Genomic DNA, 19,305 nt, shown 5'->3' with positions numbered 1-19,305 from the left:
ATCATGATTTTCAAAAATGATTATGTCATTATTTCCAAGATTTGAACCTAGTCATAACAGAGGTAATAATAAATCAGGGGAACTTACTTCTCTCTTCTGACTTCTAAATTTGTATGTTGCATTTTAAAAAGTCACATTTCACACTTCACAGTTCACCTACAGAAGGTGATTTAACTTTAGGCCAGCCCTGTGAGACAGTACCAAATGTGTTTTCCAAACATGCAAGGAGGCATAAAGAGGCTAGGTGAGGTGCCCAAAGCTACACTGTTTGTAAATTTCAGTGCCAAGACTTTAACCCTGGGTCATCAGGCCCCCTAACCTAAACCCATGCTCTATACCGTGCACTTCACCCCACTGTCCCAATGCAGGAGAGAGAACTGCTGGTGAGTTGTCACAGGGGGATGCAAAGGCCATCCCAGTAGTCTCCGAAAGCTCTAGACTAAAGAAGAAGCGGAATTTTAAAAATATACGAGAGACAGCTTGCTTGTTCTTAGGCTCTGTCATGACATTTTGCTGTGGGTATGTTCCATGGCATACCACGGAACATACCAAGTGCCTTCCTTGCCTCCCAGTGCCACGGGGACTCTTGATTTACCAGACGATTCATTTGACTTCCACGATGCTCTGCTATAGCTGCTTTAGTTCCCTGTTTTTATCTATCGTCTCCTTCTCCCTGGCTATACTCATCTCCCTCAAACAACCCTACACAAAAATTATCCCTTTATGTTAATAACCTATGTCTCCCCTTGCATTTATCACCAACTTCCTTGCATAGCTTTTCCATTCGTCTTCATCTCCTCAGCTTCCACTCATGTCACTTCTTCCAGCTCATTCTTTTAGGCTTCTGCTCACACATGCTCCTGAAGCCAAAACCCTAAAGATGTTCTAACTGCCAAATCCAGTGGCCTCTTCAGTCTTCACACTACCTACTTCTGTAAAGCTCCAAGAGTTGAAAGAAACCTTTCCTCTGGCAACTAGATCCTTCCTTGGCTTTCAGGAGATCACTCTCTCCTGGTTCTTTGCTTCAACCTTTGACAGCTCAGTTCAAGTCACCAGTGTACTCTCCTCTTCCCCTAAACTTTAACTATCAGCTCCCTACCTCCTACTCTCGGTTAGCATGTTTTCTTCCTTGAATTGCTCCCATCTCATCTACCTGATGGCTTCAACATATATGATTAGTTATCAATACTTTGTAGATCTCTAAATTCTTGCTTAAGTTCCACATTATTATCTTCAAAAATCACAGCAGAATTTGCAGCTCAGCAAGTTGAAAACCAAATTCACTCTTCTCCTCCTCTCCACACTGTTCTGCCCCTTGCATTCCATTTCTGAATTAATGACACGCCCCATCCTATCTTCAAACTAGAGGCCACCCTAACGTTCTCCATTCTACTTAAACCTCCACTTCTGAGTGAACGTAAATACTAAAAGTTCTACCCAAGAAATATCTCGTGGTTGTTGGGTATTTGACTTTCTGTGGTTTGGTTTGATTCTGTTTGAGTTTTCTTTGGGTTTAGTTCTTTATCTTCATCATTGCTTCTACCTTAGATCAAACATTCCACAGTTCTCACCTGGACCAGTGAAATGGCAGAAACTCCTAATGGGAAACCAGACTTCAACTTTTGCTCCTCAACCCTGCTGACAGAATTCTCTTGCCAAGAAACATAACTAATCTCAATAAAGACTATTCATTTTAATGTCGTCAAATTATAATATGGTATAATTATGCAGATGAAACTTTAAGACTAAAGACACATCCCTCTGTACAGAGAGTCAGTTCTAGCCACATGATTAACACTCTAAAAATCAGAATTACGCAAGAGCCCCATTTAATTCACAGTATGTTTACTACAAGAGTCAAGGCATCTTAAGGGCTGCTTCCTGACACCACCCTCATGAATACACATTCAGGCTAACGACTAGAAAAAAAGAACCCAGTCAAGTCAGCCCAGGAGTAGTGCCCAGTCAGGGGGATCAAACAGGAGCTGTCTTAAGGCTTAGGATAAAAATAGGGCAGAGTCTGCAGACCCTGAGAGCAAGATTACTTTGGTAGGAGCAGAAATCTGTGTTACACAAACTAGACTATGTTTATGTTTCGTGTCGTTTCCGGGATTACTGGTCTGTGCTCTCCTTTAGTAAACAGTAACAACTTTTTGAAGGTTATAACCTGTCCCAGATTAAGAGGAGCAAGAAAAGGTCTTCTCTGCATTCTTGTGTGGATTACCAAATAAGCAGTGTAGGCTGAGGGCCAGGGAGGTGGCGGAAATAGAGAACAAGCAGAAGGAATCCCAAGGCCAAATTCAAAGACACAGATTCAGGGAATCTTGGCCTGGCAACTTCTTCCCATGAGAGACCCCCCTTCCCAGTGCCAACCTTGGAGGTCTCAGACTTGTTTATTATTATTATTATTTTTTTTTTTTTTAGCTGCATTGGGTCTTTGTTGCTGCGCGTAGGCTCTTCTCTGGTTGCGGCGAGCGGGGGCGACTCTTTGTTGTGGTGCACGGGCTTCTCATTGTGGTGGCTTCTCTTGTTGTTGAGCGTGGGCTCTAGGCACGCAGGCTTCAGTAGTTGTGGCTCGCGGGCTCAGTAGTTATGGCTCGCAGCTCTAGAGTGCAGGCTCAGTAGTTGTGGTGCATGGGCTTAGTTGCTCTGCGGCATGTGGGATCTTCCCGGACCAGGGCTCGAACCCGTGTCCCCTGCATTGGCAGGCGGATTCTCAACCACTGCACCACCAGGGAAGCCCTCAGACTTGTTTATTATTAATAAGAGAGCAAGCGTCCCCTCACAACTGATTTCCCACTGGCTTTAGTTGAAGTCAGAATTCTTAAGAATGGAACTCTTCTCAAACTGGCCTGAACTTACCTTATCTCCTTACCTTGTCTCCTACCAAGCCAAAAAGCATACAGAAGTGTTTATCCCCATTAATGAAGAATGTTTTAGCATCCGGAGCATGTCAGGGCATGCCAGCACCCCCGGCCTGCCGTACCATGGTCACCCTCAACGCGGTTACTCTCTCAGGATGGATCATTCTCTTCCGAGTCTGGCACATTCCTCCTCATCCCTCAGGAGCCAGCTCTATTATCACCTCTTCCCCAAACTTCCCTTGACCCCAGGCTGAGGGAGTCCCTTGATGCCTCCCTGACACTTTGCTTATTACTCTACCATTTCACCTCCCACAGGGCACTGTGATTATTTGGATACTGAAGGTTCGCACTGCAATGTATGACTTTGAGGGCGATAGAGATCAACCCATCACATAAGCCTAAGCATAATGTGTTGAATCTATTTATCTTTCCCTAGAAACGTTTGATCATGACTGAAAGAAGCTGTTTTCGGATTCATTCAAACCCCTTTGTTTGCTCCTGCTTTATTTGTCTGTTTGTTTTCTTGAGCACCTGCTATTTACAAAGCACCGTGATGAGGCCAAGAAAAGCGTACAGGGGAAGTAAATGCATCCCTATTCTCTCAGAGTTTACCATCCAGAGGAGGGGATTTTCTAACTGTTTTAACAATAACACAAATCAGAAGAAGGTGGGGCTATGCTAGGAGATGCCAGGGTGGACAGCCTGAAGCCACACAATTCAGCACCTCCGACCTTTTGTGAGGACCCCTGAAGCCAAACCCCAGAACCCAGAAGCTCTCAGGAGCACCATCTGAAAGAGCTAAGAGATGCACATACATTAAGCCAAGTCAGGTAAGAAACATGCAGTTGCTCAGTATACACTGTAAAGCACCGTACTAACTCTGGCTGTCGTCACATAGAATGCAACCTGCTGTCACTGTCTTGAAGCCAAGATTACCATGGGAAGGACCAAACTGACCAAAGGGAAACACACAGAGAAGAAGCAGAGACTCAGAGACACAGAAAAAGGGCAGAGGAGAATATAATAGAGACAAAAATCAGACACTCGGCATGGCCAACATCTGTGGCTCTGTATAGCAATTAGAGACAGGACTCAAGATTCTGGGGTATCTGAGGTCAAAGCTCAGACAGGTAACAAATTTCTAAATTTTTTGCTTACGACAAGACACATAGCTCAAAGTTTGTCTTAATGTGCCTACAACGGGGAAAACCGTGCTTTCTGATCTGTCAGGAACAATCCCAGTTTACATCTGTTTCCCTGTGTAATTATTAATAGTACACCCTTGCACCCTCAGAAGTGTCCCAGTTTAAACAAAAATTATACTATCACCCTGCCTCAACGCCACTTGCCACAGTGAAATGTGTCTACACAATTTTCCAGGCCTGCTGCAAAATTCAAACGTGAGACCTTTTATTCAAAAGGCAAGACAGAAAGTGCTATTAAAGGTACTGAGATGTAAAGCTGTTTTTTTTCTTTTGTGTATCTGCTCTGCTCACACCCCGCTGTCCCACTGGACCTCACTTGCAAAGCCCAAGTTCAAAGATAAAATTAGCAAGAATTTCAAGACGGTGATGGCAGAGCACCAAACTAAGCCCGAGGTCCTTCAGAGTGGGTAGCGCTCTGCGACTGTATAAGACGCACCCTTGAAATCGGCCCTGGTTTGTCCTTTCTCCAGAAAACCAGTTACCACCTACGACTGTCCAGACTCTGGACATCAAATACCGGAAATTAGGTCCATAAAAGCATATTTTTGAAAAAAAATGTTTTGGAGTACTCTAATGAAGCACAGAATTTCATTTCCCAAGCAAAACAAGAACATAAATTCAAACAAATTCCATCACTCTCTACCATTTTATCTACGACCTAAAAATAATGAATCCAGATAATATCCATGGTCCCAAATGAAAATTTAGACTACAATGAACTGAAATAATAGTGTGTTACAATGTCTTTAATACCTCGATGCCGGATTTAAATCATGTTTCTCTTTTTTTTAAATAAATTTATTTATTTTATTTATTCATTTTTGGCTGCGTTGGGTCTTCACTGCCGCGCGCGGGCTTTTCTCTAGTTGCGGCAAGCGGGGGCTACTCTTCGTTGCGGTACGCGGGCTTCTCACTGTGGTGGCTTCTCTTGCTGCGGAGCACAGGCTCTATGCAGGTACTACATGTTTAATTTAAAGCTTCTTATTACATAATACATATGTGCCTGAGTGAAACTTAAGTAACTTCCACTATCTATACAGACCCAATGGAAAAAAAACAAAACCAGAAATTTACGGATCATTGAGGAACTGTCCTTAAAAATGGGTGGGAGGTTTAGAAGATGGACGAATTCGCTGATTCCTCCATTCCTTTGTTCAGTAAGCATTTCTTGAGTACTTACAGTGTCACAAGCACTGCACAAAAGTCCAGGGAAACACAGGCGAGTAAAATGTGGCCCTGTCCTCAAGAAGCTTCCATTCTAGAAGAATGAGACAGAAGTAGACAAATCCTGCCTATGCCTGCTTTGGTGCCATGGAAGCAGTGACTACAGGGAAGAGTGGGTACCAAGCAGTGAGCACTCCAGCCTGGGCAGGAGGGAGGACGGGATCATGAAAGTTCTACTGAGGAAGATGAAGAGCCTTGAAACGCCAGTAGGAATCCAGCAGGTTGCTAAGCGCTACAGAGGAACAGAAGAAGAGGCCTGAGGGACTTCCCTGGAGGTCCAGTGGTTAAGACTCCAAGCTTCCAATGCAGGGGACACGGATTTGATCCCTGGTCAGAGAATTAAGATCCTGCATACCGCACAAGAGGCCTGAGAAAGCCTGGCACCCCATGGGAAGAGTGCACCACTCTAAACGACAGCAGCTTCAAGGTCAGAGCCTTGTTCAATCTAGAAATGTGTGCCTGGGTGGTGACTAGAGAGAAGGTGCATATAGATCATACATATTGATACATCTGGGGGAGGAAAAAGGCAATGTTCATGGACTATCTGGGGGTCGGGGGATGAGGGGGGAGGTGCTCTCTCTTTAAAAGGCCAAAAGTTGGAAATGAGAAGAGAAAGCATCTTATTAAAAAAAAAAGTTTTCCCCGAGACCATATGATCATTTAATCAAGAGCAATAATACAAATTGTTTGCTTCTTTATGGGCCTGTAAGTAAAAATATGTTCTCGGTAAAACCAAAAATATGTTTTTTCATCTCTGTAATACAGATAAGAATTACCTTCACCCATGCTGATGACTTGAAGCACTGGCAGAAATCAAAAACAATGACTAATCTAACAAATATTTAAATGTGACTTAGGAATTCATTATCCAATTTTTGCAGCAAATCTACCACTGCACTTATTTAATACTACAGGTATTTTTTTAAAAAAATAACTTCTTTTGTTTGTCTGCATTTCTGACCATTCCCTTAGGATGGATTCCTAGAAAAGGAATTACCAGGCAAAAGGGTTTGAATATTTTTAAAGCTCTTGGTACATATCAGTTCAGGATAAGATTAAAACTAGATTGACTACATCAACTGAAGGTAACCACATAAAATAGGTGAGAATGAAATGTTGCTATAAATAATACCCAAAAAAGAAAATCTAATAATGTATTATTATTAGATCTTAGACTTTGAACGTTTATAAAACTAAAAGGAAGTCAGGGTTAACCTTTGTTTCGGAAGACTTTCAGGCCAATTAGTGTTTGTGTGTATGTGAACGTGTACATAAAAAATAGCAAATAAAGAAAAGGAAAAGTGGAAGAGTCCATAATTTCTGAATGAGATAAGAATGAAATCATAAAACGATCTTCCTGTAAAGAGTAAAATGCAATTTATTTTATACCTCCCATAATTTCTGACTTAACTCTATACAGAATTACACTATCAATTTTAATAATCAGGTGTTAAGATTAGAGGAAAAACTGATGTTTTAAATAAAGATCAACAAATTGGTTTTTAAGGTAGGTTAGATTAGCTGTCTATTTCTGTAAATTAGGACTTTTTTGCTCAGTATTTTTTCATACACCTCCTGAAAGGAGTAACTAATGCAACTTGAAGAGTACCCAGATTCTTCAAAAGCCAAAGGACTTGGTCAGCCACAAAGTTTCATGAAAGCCAAATTTGAAGCTATGAAAAGTCAAATTTCCTTTAAAACATGCTTTTTTGACATTGCTGCATGGAAGTGTACAACAATTCTATTTATCACCAATTACCAGTATATTCTCAAATACCCATACATTTCCAAAGAATGTGGCCCCTGGGGGCTCAAGTATATTGATTTCAATTTGAGACGTCAACCTGTGCATCATCTCACATCCCTGGAGACAGTGTTCTTTCCTTCTTGCCAGAGCCAAGGAGTGAATTTCATGATTTTCAGCAGATAGCTTACCTCTTTTAGAAAGCTGAGCAGGAAGTCTCACCTTTGAGACATTTCCCTTCAGACCAAGGGGGTATGGAATAGGGTGGTGGAAAGAGGAGGTCAGAAGATTTGAGAGAGATTTTAGCAAAGGCTAAAGGTCCTCAGTCTCTGAATGATGCTCTCCCGCGCATCTGGGTGGAGAGGAGCCAACCCTCAAATTCTGTCTTTGCAGCAGCGAACAGAAAAAAATTCAACTTTTGAGCGACGTCTAAGAAGTTTCCTTCACTCAGTTTTGCCCCTCCTAGCCCTAACAGGAATGAAACATTTTCAATGCAGACCTCCAGGGAGTCAAGCTGAAACTCTGAAACAAAGTTCCTGCCAGTTCTACGAAATCTTGAAGTTGCTGAATGGGGGTTTTATTCTACCGCTTTCCTGGGCTCAGTGTGAACACGGGACCCGGGAGCTGAACCCACGGGGGCGGGGGATTTAAACAGCAGATTTAAACCCCGGGTTGGGGTGGGGGGAGCAGAGAGTAGGACGAGGATGCGGTGAGCACTGCACGTGGCTTTCATATCCAACAGCTGCTGGAGATCATAACCCCGCTGCCCTCCGTACCCCCCACCAGAATCCTATGCTCCAAAGATTATTATAACTAAAGGGACTTCACTACCATGTCATCTGAATAATGAACTCAAGCTCCAGAAGAATCAGGATATTTTTTTTTACCGCTAGGTACCTGAATGTAGCAGACAGACTTTAACCACCCTGCCAGAGTCTTCAAACAAAATCCCCGGGAAGAAAGACAAGGAAAAAAAAAAAAAAAATTACACAACGCACTCGAGCAGACCAGGGAGGGGGGTAGAGAAGAGTGAGGAGAGACGGGGCAGCAGGGATTCTCTGAACCAGAGCCTTCTCCCACGCGAGCTAACTTTTCGCCCCGGCCCCTCGGCGCGTCTCCAGGCATTAAAAATCACCCCCTCCCCACCGGGGACCCAGCGTCGGCGCGCGGATTCGGGTGTCCGCGATGCCCGGACGGGTCCCCGGTCCCCGCGCAGACAATGCCGCCCGCGCCCCGCGTCGCCGAGAGCCCCTCACCGACACCAGGAACTCCAGCGTGCCCACGTAGTCGCGCTCGGTCTTCTGCAGCTCGCTGAGCACACACACGCGCAGGCGGAGCTGCTTCTCCAGGTCCCGGGCGCTCTCGGCGCGGCCGTCCCCGCGGCTCTCGTCGCTCATGGTGGGCGCCGTGCCGCCCGCCGCTGCCCCGCGCGCCCGCCGCTGCCCCGGCCCCGCGCGGCCGGCAGGGAAAGTTGCCGCCTCCGCCGGGTCCGAGGTGGGCCGGGCGACTTTACCCGCCGGGGAGAGGCCGGGGCGGGGGCGGAGGAGGGGGCGCCCGCCGGGAGTCGGGCGCGGGAGACGGGGGGCTGTGCCGAGGCCACTCCCTCCCGGGGGATGGGGCTCCCGCCCGGGACCTGCGCACCGCGCCCCGCGGCTCTGGCCTCGCACGGCCGGGGCTGGAGGGGAGGCGGCTCCGGCAGCCCCAGCGGTGACTTGGACGTTAATCAAATGCTTTGTATCCATGTGACTCCGACCCTTTACCCTTCGCCAAATCTCAGGAAAAAGGAAGCACAACCCTGGGGAAGTGTGTTGCGTGCCAGCTAACTAAACACACACACGCACACGCACACACATGCACACGCACAGTCAGCGCTGGAGATGGAATTGGAGATTCCCAAACCTAGGAGGACAGACTCCAAGACACAGCTCGAGGGTTGCTCCTCTGACTCCCGCCTATTCTTTAGCTTTCATGTGTTCTGTACAAATCCTGAAAGCAAAGAAACAAATCTCCACGGTTACATAACTGCATGGGAACAAAAACAACCATGGTATTGACCCTCCCGTCTTTGAAAAGAAGCACAATGATTTTTGGTTTTATTCAGGCACAAAACAGGTTTGCTTTTAACCCCCCCACCAACCGAGAATGTTTCACAAGGCGAATACCCTCCTGCCTGCACTTGGAAAGTCAATTAGCACAATAAATGAAGACACTATGGGAAAGTGACAGCCTGGCCCATACAATAAACTCCAGATACAATAAGCATCATCCTTGCACAGTGCTGTTTTGGAGGGAGAGGTTTTGCATGTCTGTAACTTTTTTTCAACATCAGGATAGAACGTAAATTCAACCAGAGGCAAGAATATTTGCGCCAGTTTTGTTTCTGAGCTGCTACGATTTAAGACAGTGTCACTAATTGAAAAGAGAAAGCTGCTACTGAATGCTCATCAAAAGATATAGAGATACAGATATAGATACAAATACATAGATGTAGATATAAATATAGATGTAGAGTCTTAGGATTTGAAAATGGTAACACAGAGCGTGTCCTGATTTTAATGTGTCTGTTTATTGCCTTTTCTTACTTGGAAACAGAGCCAGGACCTAATGAGCACTGAATATTCCCAATTAATTTAACAAGCAAGCAAAACAATCCATATATATTTTTGTCTTGATATTAACCATGTATATCTTTCAGAGTCATTTTTTCCTACTTAGAACAACTTTAAGTAGGAAAGTTCACCCTAGTGACATTTAAATAAACGGAGGAGTGAGGTTATGATGCAGAAAGTGGCATGTTCATTTGTGCCGATAGTTAGAAGCACTAACAAGACAAAGAAATTAAGATGCTTTCCCTGTTATTCACGTCAAAATAATTATCAGGTTTCCAGATGATGTCCTTTCAGAGCATGGTTTGTGATGAATCGCTATACCTCTCTGTAATGAAATAAAGAGGGATTGTACTTTTCTTATATTAAGGGCACAGTTTTTGAATGACGTGTGAGGAGCTGACGAACAAGATGCAATTTTCCTCTTTCTTTTGCGCATGGCTGTTTAGAGGTAGCACGAGCAGAGGACAAATCAGTCAATGTCTTCACACCCTGTGGCAGAAGAACAGGACGAGGCACATTAAAGAGCAGACCTTACAGCACCTAGTAAACAATAAACAAAAGAAACCAACGGAAGACTTAGGAAACACACACCCAGTAATGAAGGGGAAGATGAGACAGGACTGAACCTTTTCACCATGTACTACAGGCAGCAAGGAATGAATGCATTTCCTCCCCCCTAGTCTGCAGCCTTCTCTAACGTAAAAAGTTAAGTAAATAAATCATGTTTTCCATCAGGAGTTCTTCTAGATAAAATAATATTTCTCTCTTACCAATTGTCCCAAGTTGAAAAACTGTTTATGCAATTTTCTTCCGTCAAAAAAAAACAGTCTATACACAACCCACTAGAGAATGCTTCACAAAAAAAAAAAAAAAAAAAGACAATGGAAGCTAGCAGGAAAATATTCATTTAAGTGTACAGATTCAGATTTCTCTCAGAAGTGCTCATGTAGAAATTATTAAGATATTAATAGTTTCTGCTCAGTCCGCAACATCATTTATAATTAATGAACAGCTTCAGGACACTGTGTAGTGCCTTCTGCCATGCACCTCTCCCTGTCTTCTGTAGCCCTGGCTGCAGTCCTTAATTCCTCATCAAAGACTTAAGATCATAAGAAAACAGAGTGGGAGTATCTGGAAACCTTCACTTTGATGGTAAATAAGATCTTTCATAAACTCTGAATGTGCTGTATCCCTCCCTGCTTCCTCTATTGAAACTTTAGGCTCTGTCTGCCAGGAAAAGGAAAGCAACAACCAAAATGATGGACAGGGTCCAGTTTTTTCCTGAAATACTAATGAGGTTGAAGCATCCCATAAAAAGGAAATGCTAGAAAAAAAGATAGAGAAAAAAGGCTGAGTAGTAAACTAGCTCTGCCATTAAATTTATTTCATATGCATGCATTGGTATGGTTAGAATCTATTATCGTACGGTTCAAAGAGCCAAAGCACAGTACACAGTAGCTTTCCTTTGGTCAGGCCCAGAGCAGGACAACTCCTGCACTAAAAGAAAATCTAAGGCCACCTCTTTGCAAGAAGAGGGTTTCCCTGGTCATATTTCAGATAGAGGTCATTTTAGCCTCCTTGCCCTTTCAATACTAGTATTGGCCCAGGTAAAGTAATAGGTCAAATTTGATGCTGAAGTTCATTAAAAGATAACAACGCTGAAAAAAAATGGAAAGATTGATTGATTGCATGGCAATCTTGTTAAACTGAGAATTCTAAGCATCAGACTGTTCTTTATTTACAAGCAAAATTGATTCTGGCATTTCCTTGACTACTCTGGCTTCTGATAGACTATAGATTACACTAGTATAAAAAATATCATAGACACATTAGAGCTATAATAATGTACAATTAAGAGTCCTGGACAAGAATTCTAAAAATATTTCTTAATTTAGTTTATACTTCATGCTTAATCCCTCAGTTACTTCCACTTAATTTTGGTGGCAATTTAGTCATCAGAAGTACAGGGTATACTGGAGCATGTAATTAATTCTACCATTCAATACAAAGATTTTAGAATATGTATTGCCTAAAAGGACAAAATACAGTTTTCATAAGCCATATTTTAATTTTAGAAACAACGTTTATGGCATAGCAAACTAAATAAATGTTTGGCTAGGATTACTTTAGCAAGACTCTAAAGTTCTTAAAATTCATTTCAATACTATCTTGATTAACCCCAAATCATCCTCATGGCCATAATCTAACATGTAATGGATAATCACTTTCCCATGACAGAAACTTAACCTACAGGTAACCCAGTAAAACAAACAGCCAGTTTTTGTCTGTGACTGGTCTCGGAAGGATGTCATCCTTGGAGTATATCATCTGCCTGCTTCCCTTCCTGTCACTTCCTTTAAAAATCCTCCCCAACCTCACATACCTCAAGCACACCCTATTTCCCTCCTCCCTATAAAAATTTCTAAAGAGTTCTACTCATTGCCTGTGGTAGGCAGAATAATGCCCCCCCCCAAATACCCATGTTCTAATCCACAAAATTATGAATATGTTACTTTACATAGCAAAAGGTAATCTCATGCAGATATGATTAAGCAAAGGACCTTGCGATGGAGAGAGTCTCCTGGATTATCCAGGCAGGCACAGTCTAATCACTTGAATCCTTAAAAGCAGAGAATCTTTCCAGGGTTGAACACAGAGGGAGATGTGATCAAGGAAGAATGGTCAGAGAGTTGAAACATTGCTGATTTTGAAGATGGAGAAAGGGGGCCACAAGCCAAGGAACGTGGGCAGCCACTAGAAGCTGAAAAACTCAAAGAAACTGAATCTCTGGAGCCCGCCACAAGGAACACAGTCCTGATGAGACCTTGATTTTAGCCCAGTAAGATGCACATTGCTCACATAACCCACAGAACTATAAGATAATCATTTTGTTTTGTTTTAAGCCACTAGGTTTATGGTAATCTGTTACCATAGCAATAAAAAACTAACATGTTGTCCTTATTTCTTTATCTCACAGTCTTTTCTCAAACCCCTTTAATATGACTACTTTCCCATTCCTGCAGTGAAACTGATCTAGAAAACATCACCAATGTCTTTATGTTTCTAATTCCAATGGGTGTTTTTCATTTCTTGTCTTATTTGACCTTCCTGTAGCATTTGACAGCATTGACTATCTCTCATCCTAGGAAAGCTCTCTCTCTTTGCCTTCTCTGATACCATTGTTCTAGTTTTTCTTTTATCCCTCTCTCCTTTCCTTGCCAAGTTCTCTTTTTTGGCCCATTTCTAAAAGTTGGTGTTCTTTAGAATTTGATCCTAGGTCTTCTTCATACTCACTTTCCCTGGCTCATGGCTTCAAAAGGCTATTTGCACGCTCATGACAGCTACATCTTTTCCTCCACCTCAGTTCTCTCTCCTGGGTTCCAGAAGCTCATTATCAACCACCAGGGCTATTTCCTCTTGACTATAGCATAAAAATCTAAAACAGAACATGTCTAAAATAGAAATCATTATTTCTCCCACCAACCCTGTTCTCTCTTCTCCACACTCTAACTCAATAAAGGGTACCAACAATTACCTAGGAATCATTCTTGACTCTTCTGTCTTACCCCCTAAATCTTATTAGCTGCTATTCTATCTCCAAAACTTCTCTCAAATCTACCCACTTCTCTTCATCGCCACTGTCGCTACCCAAGGTCAAGCCACTCTCATATCTCACCCATATCACTACCTCAGTCTTCTACTTGGTTGCCTTATCTCCTATATTAACACTCTCTACTATGTTCTCCCGGGTTATCACTAGGGGGTGTGTGTGTGGGTGTGTGTGTGTGTGTGTGTGTGTGTGTGTATGTACACACAATACCTAAAATATGTCATTCCCTGCTTGTCTTAACCTGGTTTCCTCAGAAGGCAGAGAGTGAGACAAAAGCTAATATAAAAATAATATATATGGCAATGGATTCCTAGGGAGCAAGAGTGAGCGGAAGGAAGAGAGAAAGAGGGAAAACCAACACAGGGATGCATAATAGACTTGGCCATCCCTGTGGGAAATCGGATGTTCTATCCTACAGGACCTACTGTGAAGGCTTGTGAAATACATCTCAGAACTGTCCACCCGAGGGGAGAAAGAGGGAAGAAGCATTTATTCATCAGAGCTTATTCCCAGTTAGTCAAGGATTGCCCCACAGGGCATTGATTGGTCCCTGTACTTCCCGGCTGCCCATGCATGAGTGCCTAGAGGTTTTCACAGAGAAGATTCGAGTCAGGAAACAAGAAGGGTGAGGCAGTCCTAGAGTGTTCCTGTATGAGGTTGGTCTAAGCCCTTGAGGAACTGCTTCCATGGTCATCAGGAATAACAGAAGAGGTCAAGAGAGTTTTTCTTGGAATTGAAGAGGGGTCTGATCCTGCTTCAAATGTGGATAAAGGCAAATGTCATTTATGGCTCAGCCTCTTTGGCTTCATTTCCCTGCCACACCCGCCTTTACAAAACGCACCCAAGCCACCCTAGATTACTTTCAGTATTCTTACAGTGCCAAGCTCCCAGAGTACAGTTCTTCCTCTCTGTCATGTCACTGATTAGACTTTATCAAAACTGACAGATCAATTAATGGAATTCTGTACCAGACCACAATGTCTTGAAGAATAAGACCACGTCACCAATGTAGCCCCAGAGCCTCTTCAAAATCTGGCAAGTAAGTGTAGTTAAATGAATATTTGCTGATTGAATATATGAATTATTGAATGGAGGAATAGAATGCATTGAAACTCTGTTGGTCTCCCAGAGCTTAATCATTCTATTTCTAAACAAAGACAAGTCTGACTCGGCTTTTTGTTTCTCCTGTAACTTTTCTTCAATAGGAGAAGCCAACATAGATACCCTTTTAATACCTCAGAGAAAAATTTTCTGTATGTAAAGGAACTTCACTATAGATTGTGAGCCTTTGGGGGATAAGAAAAAACTACAAATATTAAATTTATTTTATTGTATTTTCAAAGAGCAAGTATCATTCATCTCACCTGAAATGTCCCAACCACATAATCAAATCCATCTAATACTCTTCCCAAACCAATCACAGAAAGCAGTGAAAGAAATATGTGATAAAATGTACAGGAAAGAAATCACAACTACCAAAGCAGGAAAGCCAGTTGACTGAAAACACATATATAATGTATTAGGCTACTCTTAGTGGCGGAGAAGAATTTCATTTTTGCTGGAGTACTTCTGTACTCACATAAATATAAAAATAGAACATTGTGAAATAGCTTTTTGTAACTATTTTTAAAAATTATTGGGCTTTTAATATTTTTAAGTGGTTTTAAGTTTATAAGAAAATTAAGGGGAATGTACAGAGAATTCCCATGAATCCTCTTACACTCTACCCATCCCCCCCACCAGTTTCCCCTATTGTTAACTGTTTGCGTTAGTGTGACACATTTGTTACAGCTAATTAGCCAATATGTATATTTTATTATTAATGAGAGTCCATGGTTTACTTTAAGGTTCATTCCTGTGCTGCACATTCTATAAGTTTTAATAAACGTATGACATTATATCCACCATTACAGTATCATACAGAAAAGTTTCACCACCCTAAAAATCCCCTGTACTCTACCTATTCATCCCTCTTCCTCCCTCCCCAAAAGACCCTGGCAATCACTGATCTTTTACATGTCTCCATAATTTTACCTTTTACAGAACGTCATATGGTTGAAATTACACAGTACGTAGTCTTTTCAGATTGCCTTATTTAACTCAGAATATGCATTTAAGGTTCTTGCACGTCTTTTCGTGGCTTGATGGCTCATTCCTTTTTGTCACTGAATAAAATTTCATTGTCTGGATATACCAGTCTTTTTATCCATTTACCTGTGTAAGGACATCTTGGATGCTTCCAAGTTTTGACAATTATAAATAAAGCTGCTAAAAACATTCACATGCAGGTTTTTGTGTGGACATAAGTTTTCAACTCATTTGGGTAAATACGAAGGAATGTGATTACCGAATCATGTTAAGAGTATGCATAGCGGGCTTCCCTGGTGGCGCAGTGGTTGAGAATCTGCCTGCCAATGCAGGGGACATGGGTTCGAGCCCTGGTCTGGGAAGATCCCACATGCCGCAGAGCAACTAGGCCCGTGAGCCATAATTACTGAGCCTGCGCGTCTGGAGCCTGTGCTCCGCAATAAGAGAGGCCGCGACAGTGAGAGGCCCGCGCACCGCGATGAAGAGTGGCCCCACTTGCCGCAACTAGAGAAAACCCTCGCACAGAAACGAAGACCCAACACAGCCATAAATAAATAAATAATTCCCATTTTAAAAAAAAAAAAAGGGTATGCATAGCTTTGAAGAAACTGCCAAACAGTCTTCCAAAGTGGTGTTTTGCATTCCCACCAGCAATGAATCAGAGTTCCTGTTGTTCCACATCCACTCCAGCCTTTGGTGTTGTCAGGCTTTTGGATTTTGGCCATTCTAATTGGTGGGTAGTGGCATCCATTGATGTTTTAATTTATAATTCCCTAATGACATGTCATGTTGAACATCTTTTCATATGCTTACTTGCCATCTGTAATATCTTCTTTGGTAAGGTGTCTGTTAAGATGTTTGACTCATTTTTTAATCAGATTGTTTGTTTTCTTCTTACTGAGTTTTGAGTTCTTTGTATATTTTCTATAGTAGTTCCTCATCAGATGTGTCTTTTGCAAATATTTTCTCCCAGTCTATGGCTTGTCTTCTGAACCTCTTGACATGGTCCTTTTGCAGAGCAGAAGGTTTTAACTTTAATAAAGTACAACTTGTCAATTTTTTCTTTCATGGAGCATACTTTTGGTGTTGTATCTAAAAATGTTTGTATTTATCATCACCAAACCTAAAGTCACCTAGATATTTCCTATGTTATCTTCTCAGAGGTTTATAGTTTTTCATTTTACTTTTAGGTCTATGATCCATGGGTTAATCTGTGTGAAAAGTGAAAGGTCTGTGTCTAGATTTTTTTTTTTTTTTTTTGCATGTAGATGTCCAGGTGTTCCAGTGCAATTTGTTTAACAGATTGTCCTTTCTCCATTAAACTGTCTTTGCTCCTTTTTCAAATATCAGCTGATTATATTTGTGTTGCTCTATTTCTGAACTCTTTATTCTGTTACCTTGATCTATTTGTCTATTCTTTCACCAGACCACGCTGTATTGATTACTCTAGATTTATACTAAGCCTTAATGTCAGGCATTATATCAGTTCTGCAACTTTGTTCTTCTCCTTCAATATTGAGTTCGCTATTCTGGGTTTTTGTCTCTCCAGATCCACTTTAGAATCGGTTTTCAATACCCACAAATTATCTTGCTGAGATTTTGATTGGAATTATGTTGAATTTATAGATCAAGTTGAGAAGAACTGACATCTTGACAATATTGAGTGTTTCTACCCGTATACATGGAATATCTCCCTATTTATTTAGCTCTTCATTGATTTCTTTCATCAGATTTTTAAATTTTTTCTCATATAGTTATTATAGGTATTTTGTTACATTTACACCTTTTTGTTTGTTTGTTTGTTGCTAATGTACATGGTCTTGTGTTATTTCAAATTCCAATCGTTCATTTGTGGTATAGCAGAAAGAAATTGACTTTTATTTATTAACCTAGTAACCTGCCATCTTGCTGTAATCACTTGTTAGTTCCAGGAGTTTTTGTTGTTATTGTTTTGGGATTTCTACATAAACAATCATGTCATCTGTGAACGAAGTTTTATTTCTTCTTTCCTAGTCTGTATATCTTTTATTTCTTTCTCTTGTCTTGTTGCATTAGCTAAGACTTCCAATACAGTGTAGAATAGTAGTGGTGATAGCAGAAATTCTTGTCTTATTCCTGATTTTAGTGAGGAAATATCTAGTTGCTCATCATTAAGTATGATGTTAGCTGTAGGTTTTCCACAGATGTCCTTTATCAATTTGAGAAAGATTGTACCCATTTTTGACAGTTATAATTTTAGTTATTTTTGATAGCTTTTGCACAAATAATACAATTAAATTACTCTTTCTTATTTTAGAAAATTTAGGCAATGTCTCTTGACTACCCACTATATTATGAGACTATTAACTGTTTAACTATTAACAGAATTTAAATTCTGCCCTTCTTTCTCCTTCTCACCACCTTCCACCTTCTACCTGTTGAGCAGTATCTTTAGTTTTGTATTGTTAGGATTGATAACATTTATCTTATGTTCTGTGACCACACTTAAGTCTCTTTCTAAAAGCTTAAAATCAACAAACAGAGCATATATTATAAGACTACTTTAATAATCCTCACTGCAGAAACAAGTAGTGTGATAAAATTACATTTCATTTTCTCTAGGTCCAAATTCATAACTCTCATGACACTCCAGGTACCACTTCTAGGTTCAATGATTTCTGTTTCATAACACCATCAACTGCTGAAAGACACTCACGATATTTCTTGGTTTCCTTCATATCTGCCATGATTTTGTCACACAGTCCGTTAGTTTTTTGGTTTGTTTTCCATTTTTGGTGGAGATCCTAATTTTTTGTGAAAAGAAGAAATATATCCTTTCTTCACAAGTCACCAACATTATCTAGCCCCTTAGGCACTATCTGTTATTTTGTTTTGTTTCTGTTCTGTTCTTCATTCTTCTAGGAGCCCTCTGATTTCATTCCCAACATGGACTGATTCTTTAAGGACCTGCTTGAAAACTGTCATTCTACAATAGTTATTCCAAGGCCTCCACGTGAATTCCACCATCTCGTCTATCAGAAATCTTTTGTCTTGGTATATTAGTTTTCTGGGGCGGCCATAACAAGGTATTACTATCTTATAGTTCTGGAGGCTGGAGCCCAAGACCAAGGTGTTGGCAAGGTTGGCTCCTTCTGAAATTTGTGAGGGAAAATCTGTTCATGCCTCTCACCTATCATCGAGCATCCTTAGACATTCCTTAGCTTGTAGATAGTGTTCTCCTTGTGTCTTCACATCATCTTCCCTCTATGCCTGTCTGTCTCTGTGTTCAAATTTTCCTGTTTTAGAAGGACACAGTCATAATAGGATTAGAGTCCACCCTAATGACCTCATCTTAACTTGATCACTGCAAAGACCTTATTTCCTAATAAGGTCACATTCATAGGTACTGGGGGATAGAACTACAAAACAGGGGGGGGCAGGCACACAATTCAAGTGACAACACTTGATATCTACACTCATTTTGCTGAATTATATCTGAAATGACTTCCTTAGAAAGGGTGCACGGGATATAAGTTTTCTGAGTCCTGGTGTGCCTAAAGTGTATCTGTTTTGCCATGTTGCTTAATGGATAGTTTGTGTAAGAATGCTAGGTTTAGAATTATTGCCCATTAGAATTTCGAATGCATTGCTCCTTTTTCTCCTACCATTTCTGTTGGTGATTGAAAGCTCAATGTTATTTGACTCTCTATCCTTTGCAGAGGACCTATTTTATCTATCTGGAAGTTTTCAGGAATCTTCTCTTTCTTTTGTGTTCTGACAAAAAAAATTCAGGACCATGTTTACAGGTGGGTCTTCTTTCAATTATTCGGTAGGAACTTGATAGACTCAAACAGAAAAGTAGTCTCTTCTGATCTCTGGGACAGTTTTTTGTATTATTTCTTTAAAATTCCTTCCGCTTGGTAATTGTTTCCCTATTTTTCTATCAGGTGAGTTGGCTTTCTTAGAATTATTCTCTGTATAT

General features: G+C 41.3%; 1 protein-coding gene across 4 annotated transcripts in view; it reads right to left on the bottom strand.

The window, feature by feature from the left end:
* PREX2 (phosphatidylinositol-3,4,5-trisphosphate dependent Rac exchange factor 2) overlaps positions 1–19,305 on the bottom strand; it is a 397,196-nt gene that overhangs the window by 287,993 nt on the left and 89,898 nt on the right. For 3 of the 4 annotated variants that reach the window (XM_061172146.1, XM_061172145.1, XM_061172147.1), the window contains exon 1: positions 8,294–8,438. The exons of the other annotated variant lie outside the window; for it this stretch is intronic. In XM_061172146.1, coding sequence (XP_061028129.1) covers positions 8,294–8,434 — 141 coding nt within the window. In that variant the 5' untranslated portion in view covers positions 8,435–8,438. Of the gene's footprint in view, positions 1–8,293; positions 8,439–19,305 lie in introns of those variants that run through there. 4 annotated transcript variants of the gene reach the window in all.

The sequence above is a fragment of the Eubalaena glacialis genome, chromosome 17 (genome assembly GCF_028564815.1).
Source record: "Eubalaena glacialis isolate mEubGla1 chromosome 17, mEubGla1.1.hap2.+ XY, whole genome shotgun sequence".
NCBI classification, from domain to species: Eukaryota; Metazoa; Chordata; class Mammalia; order Artiodactyla; family Balaenidae; genus Eubalaena; species Eubalaena glacialis.
This window is presented reverse-complemented; position numbering and strand designations above follow the sequence as displayed.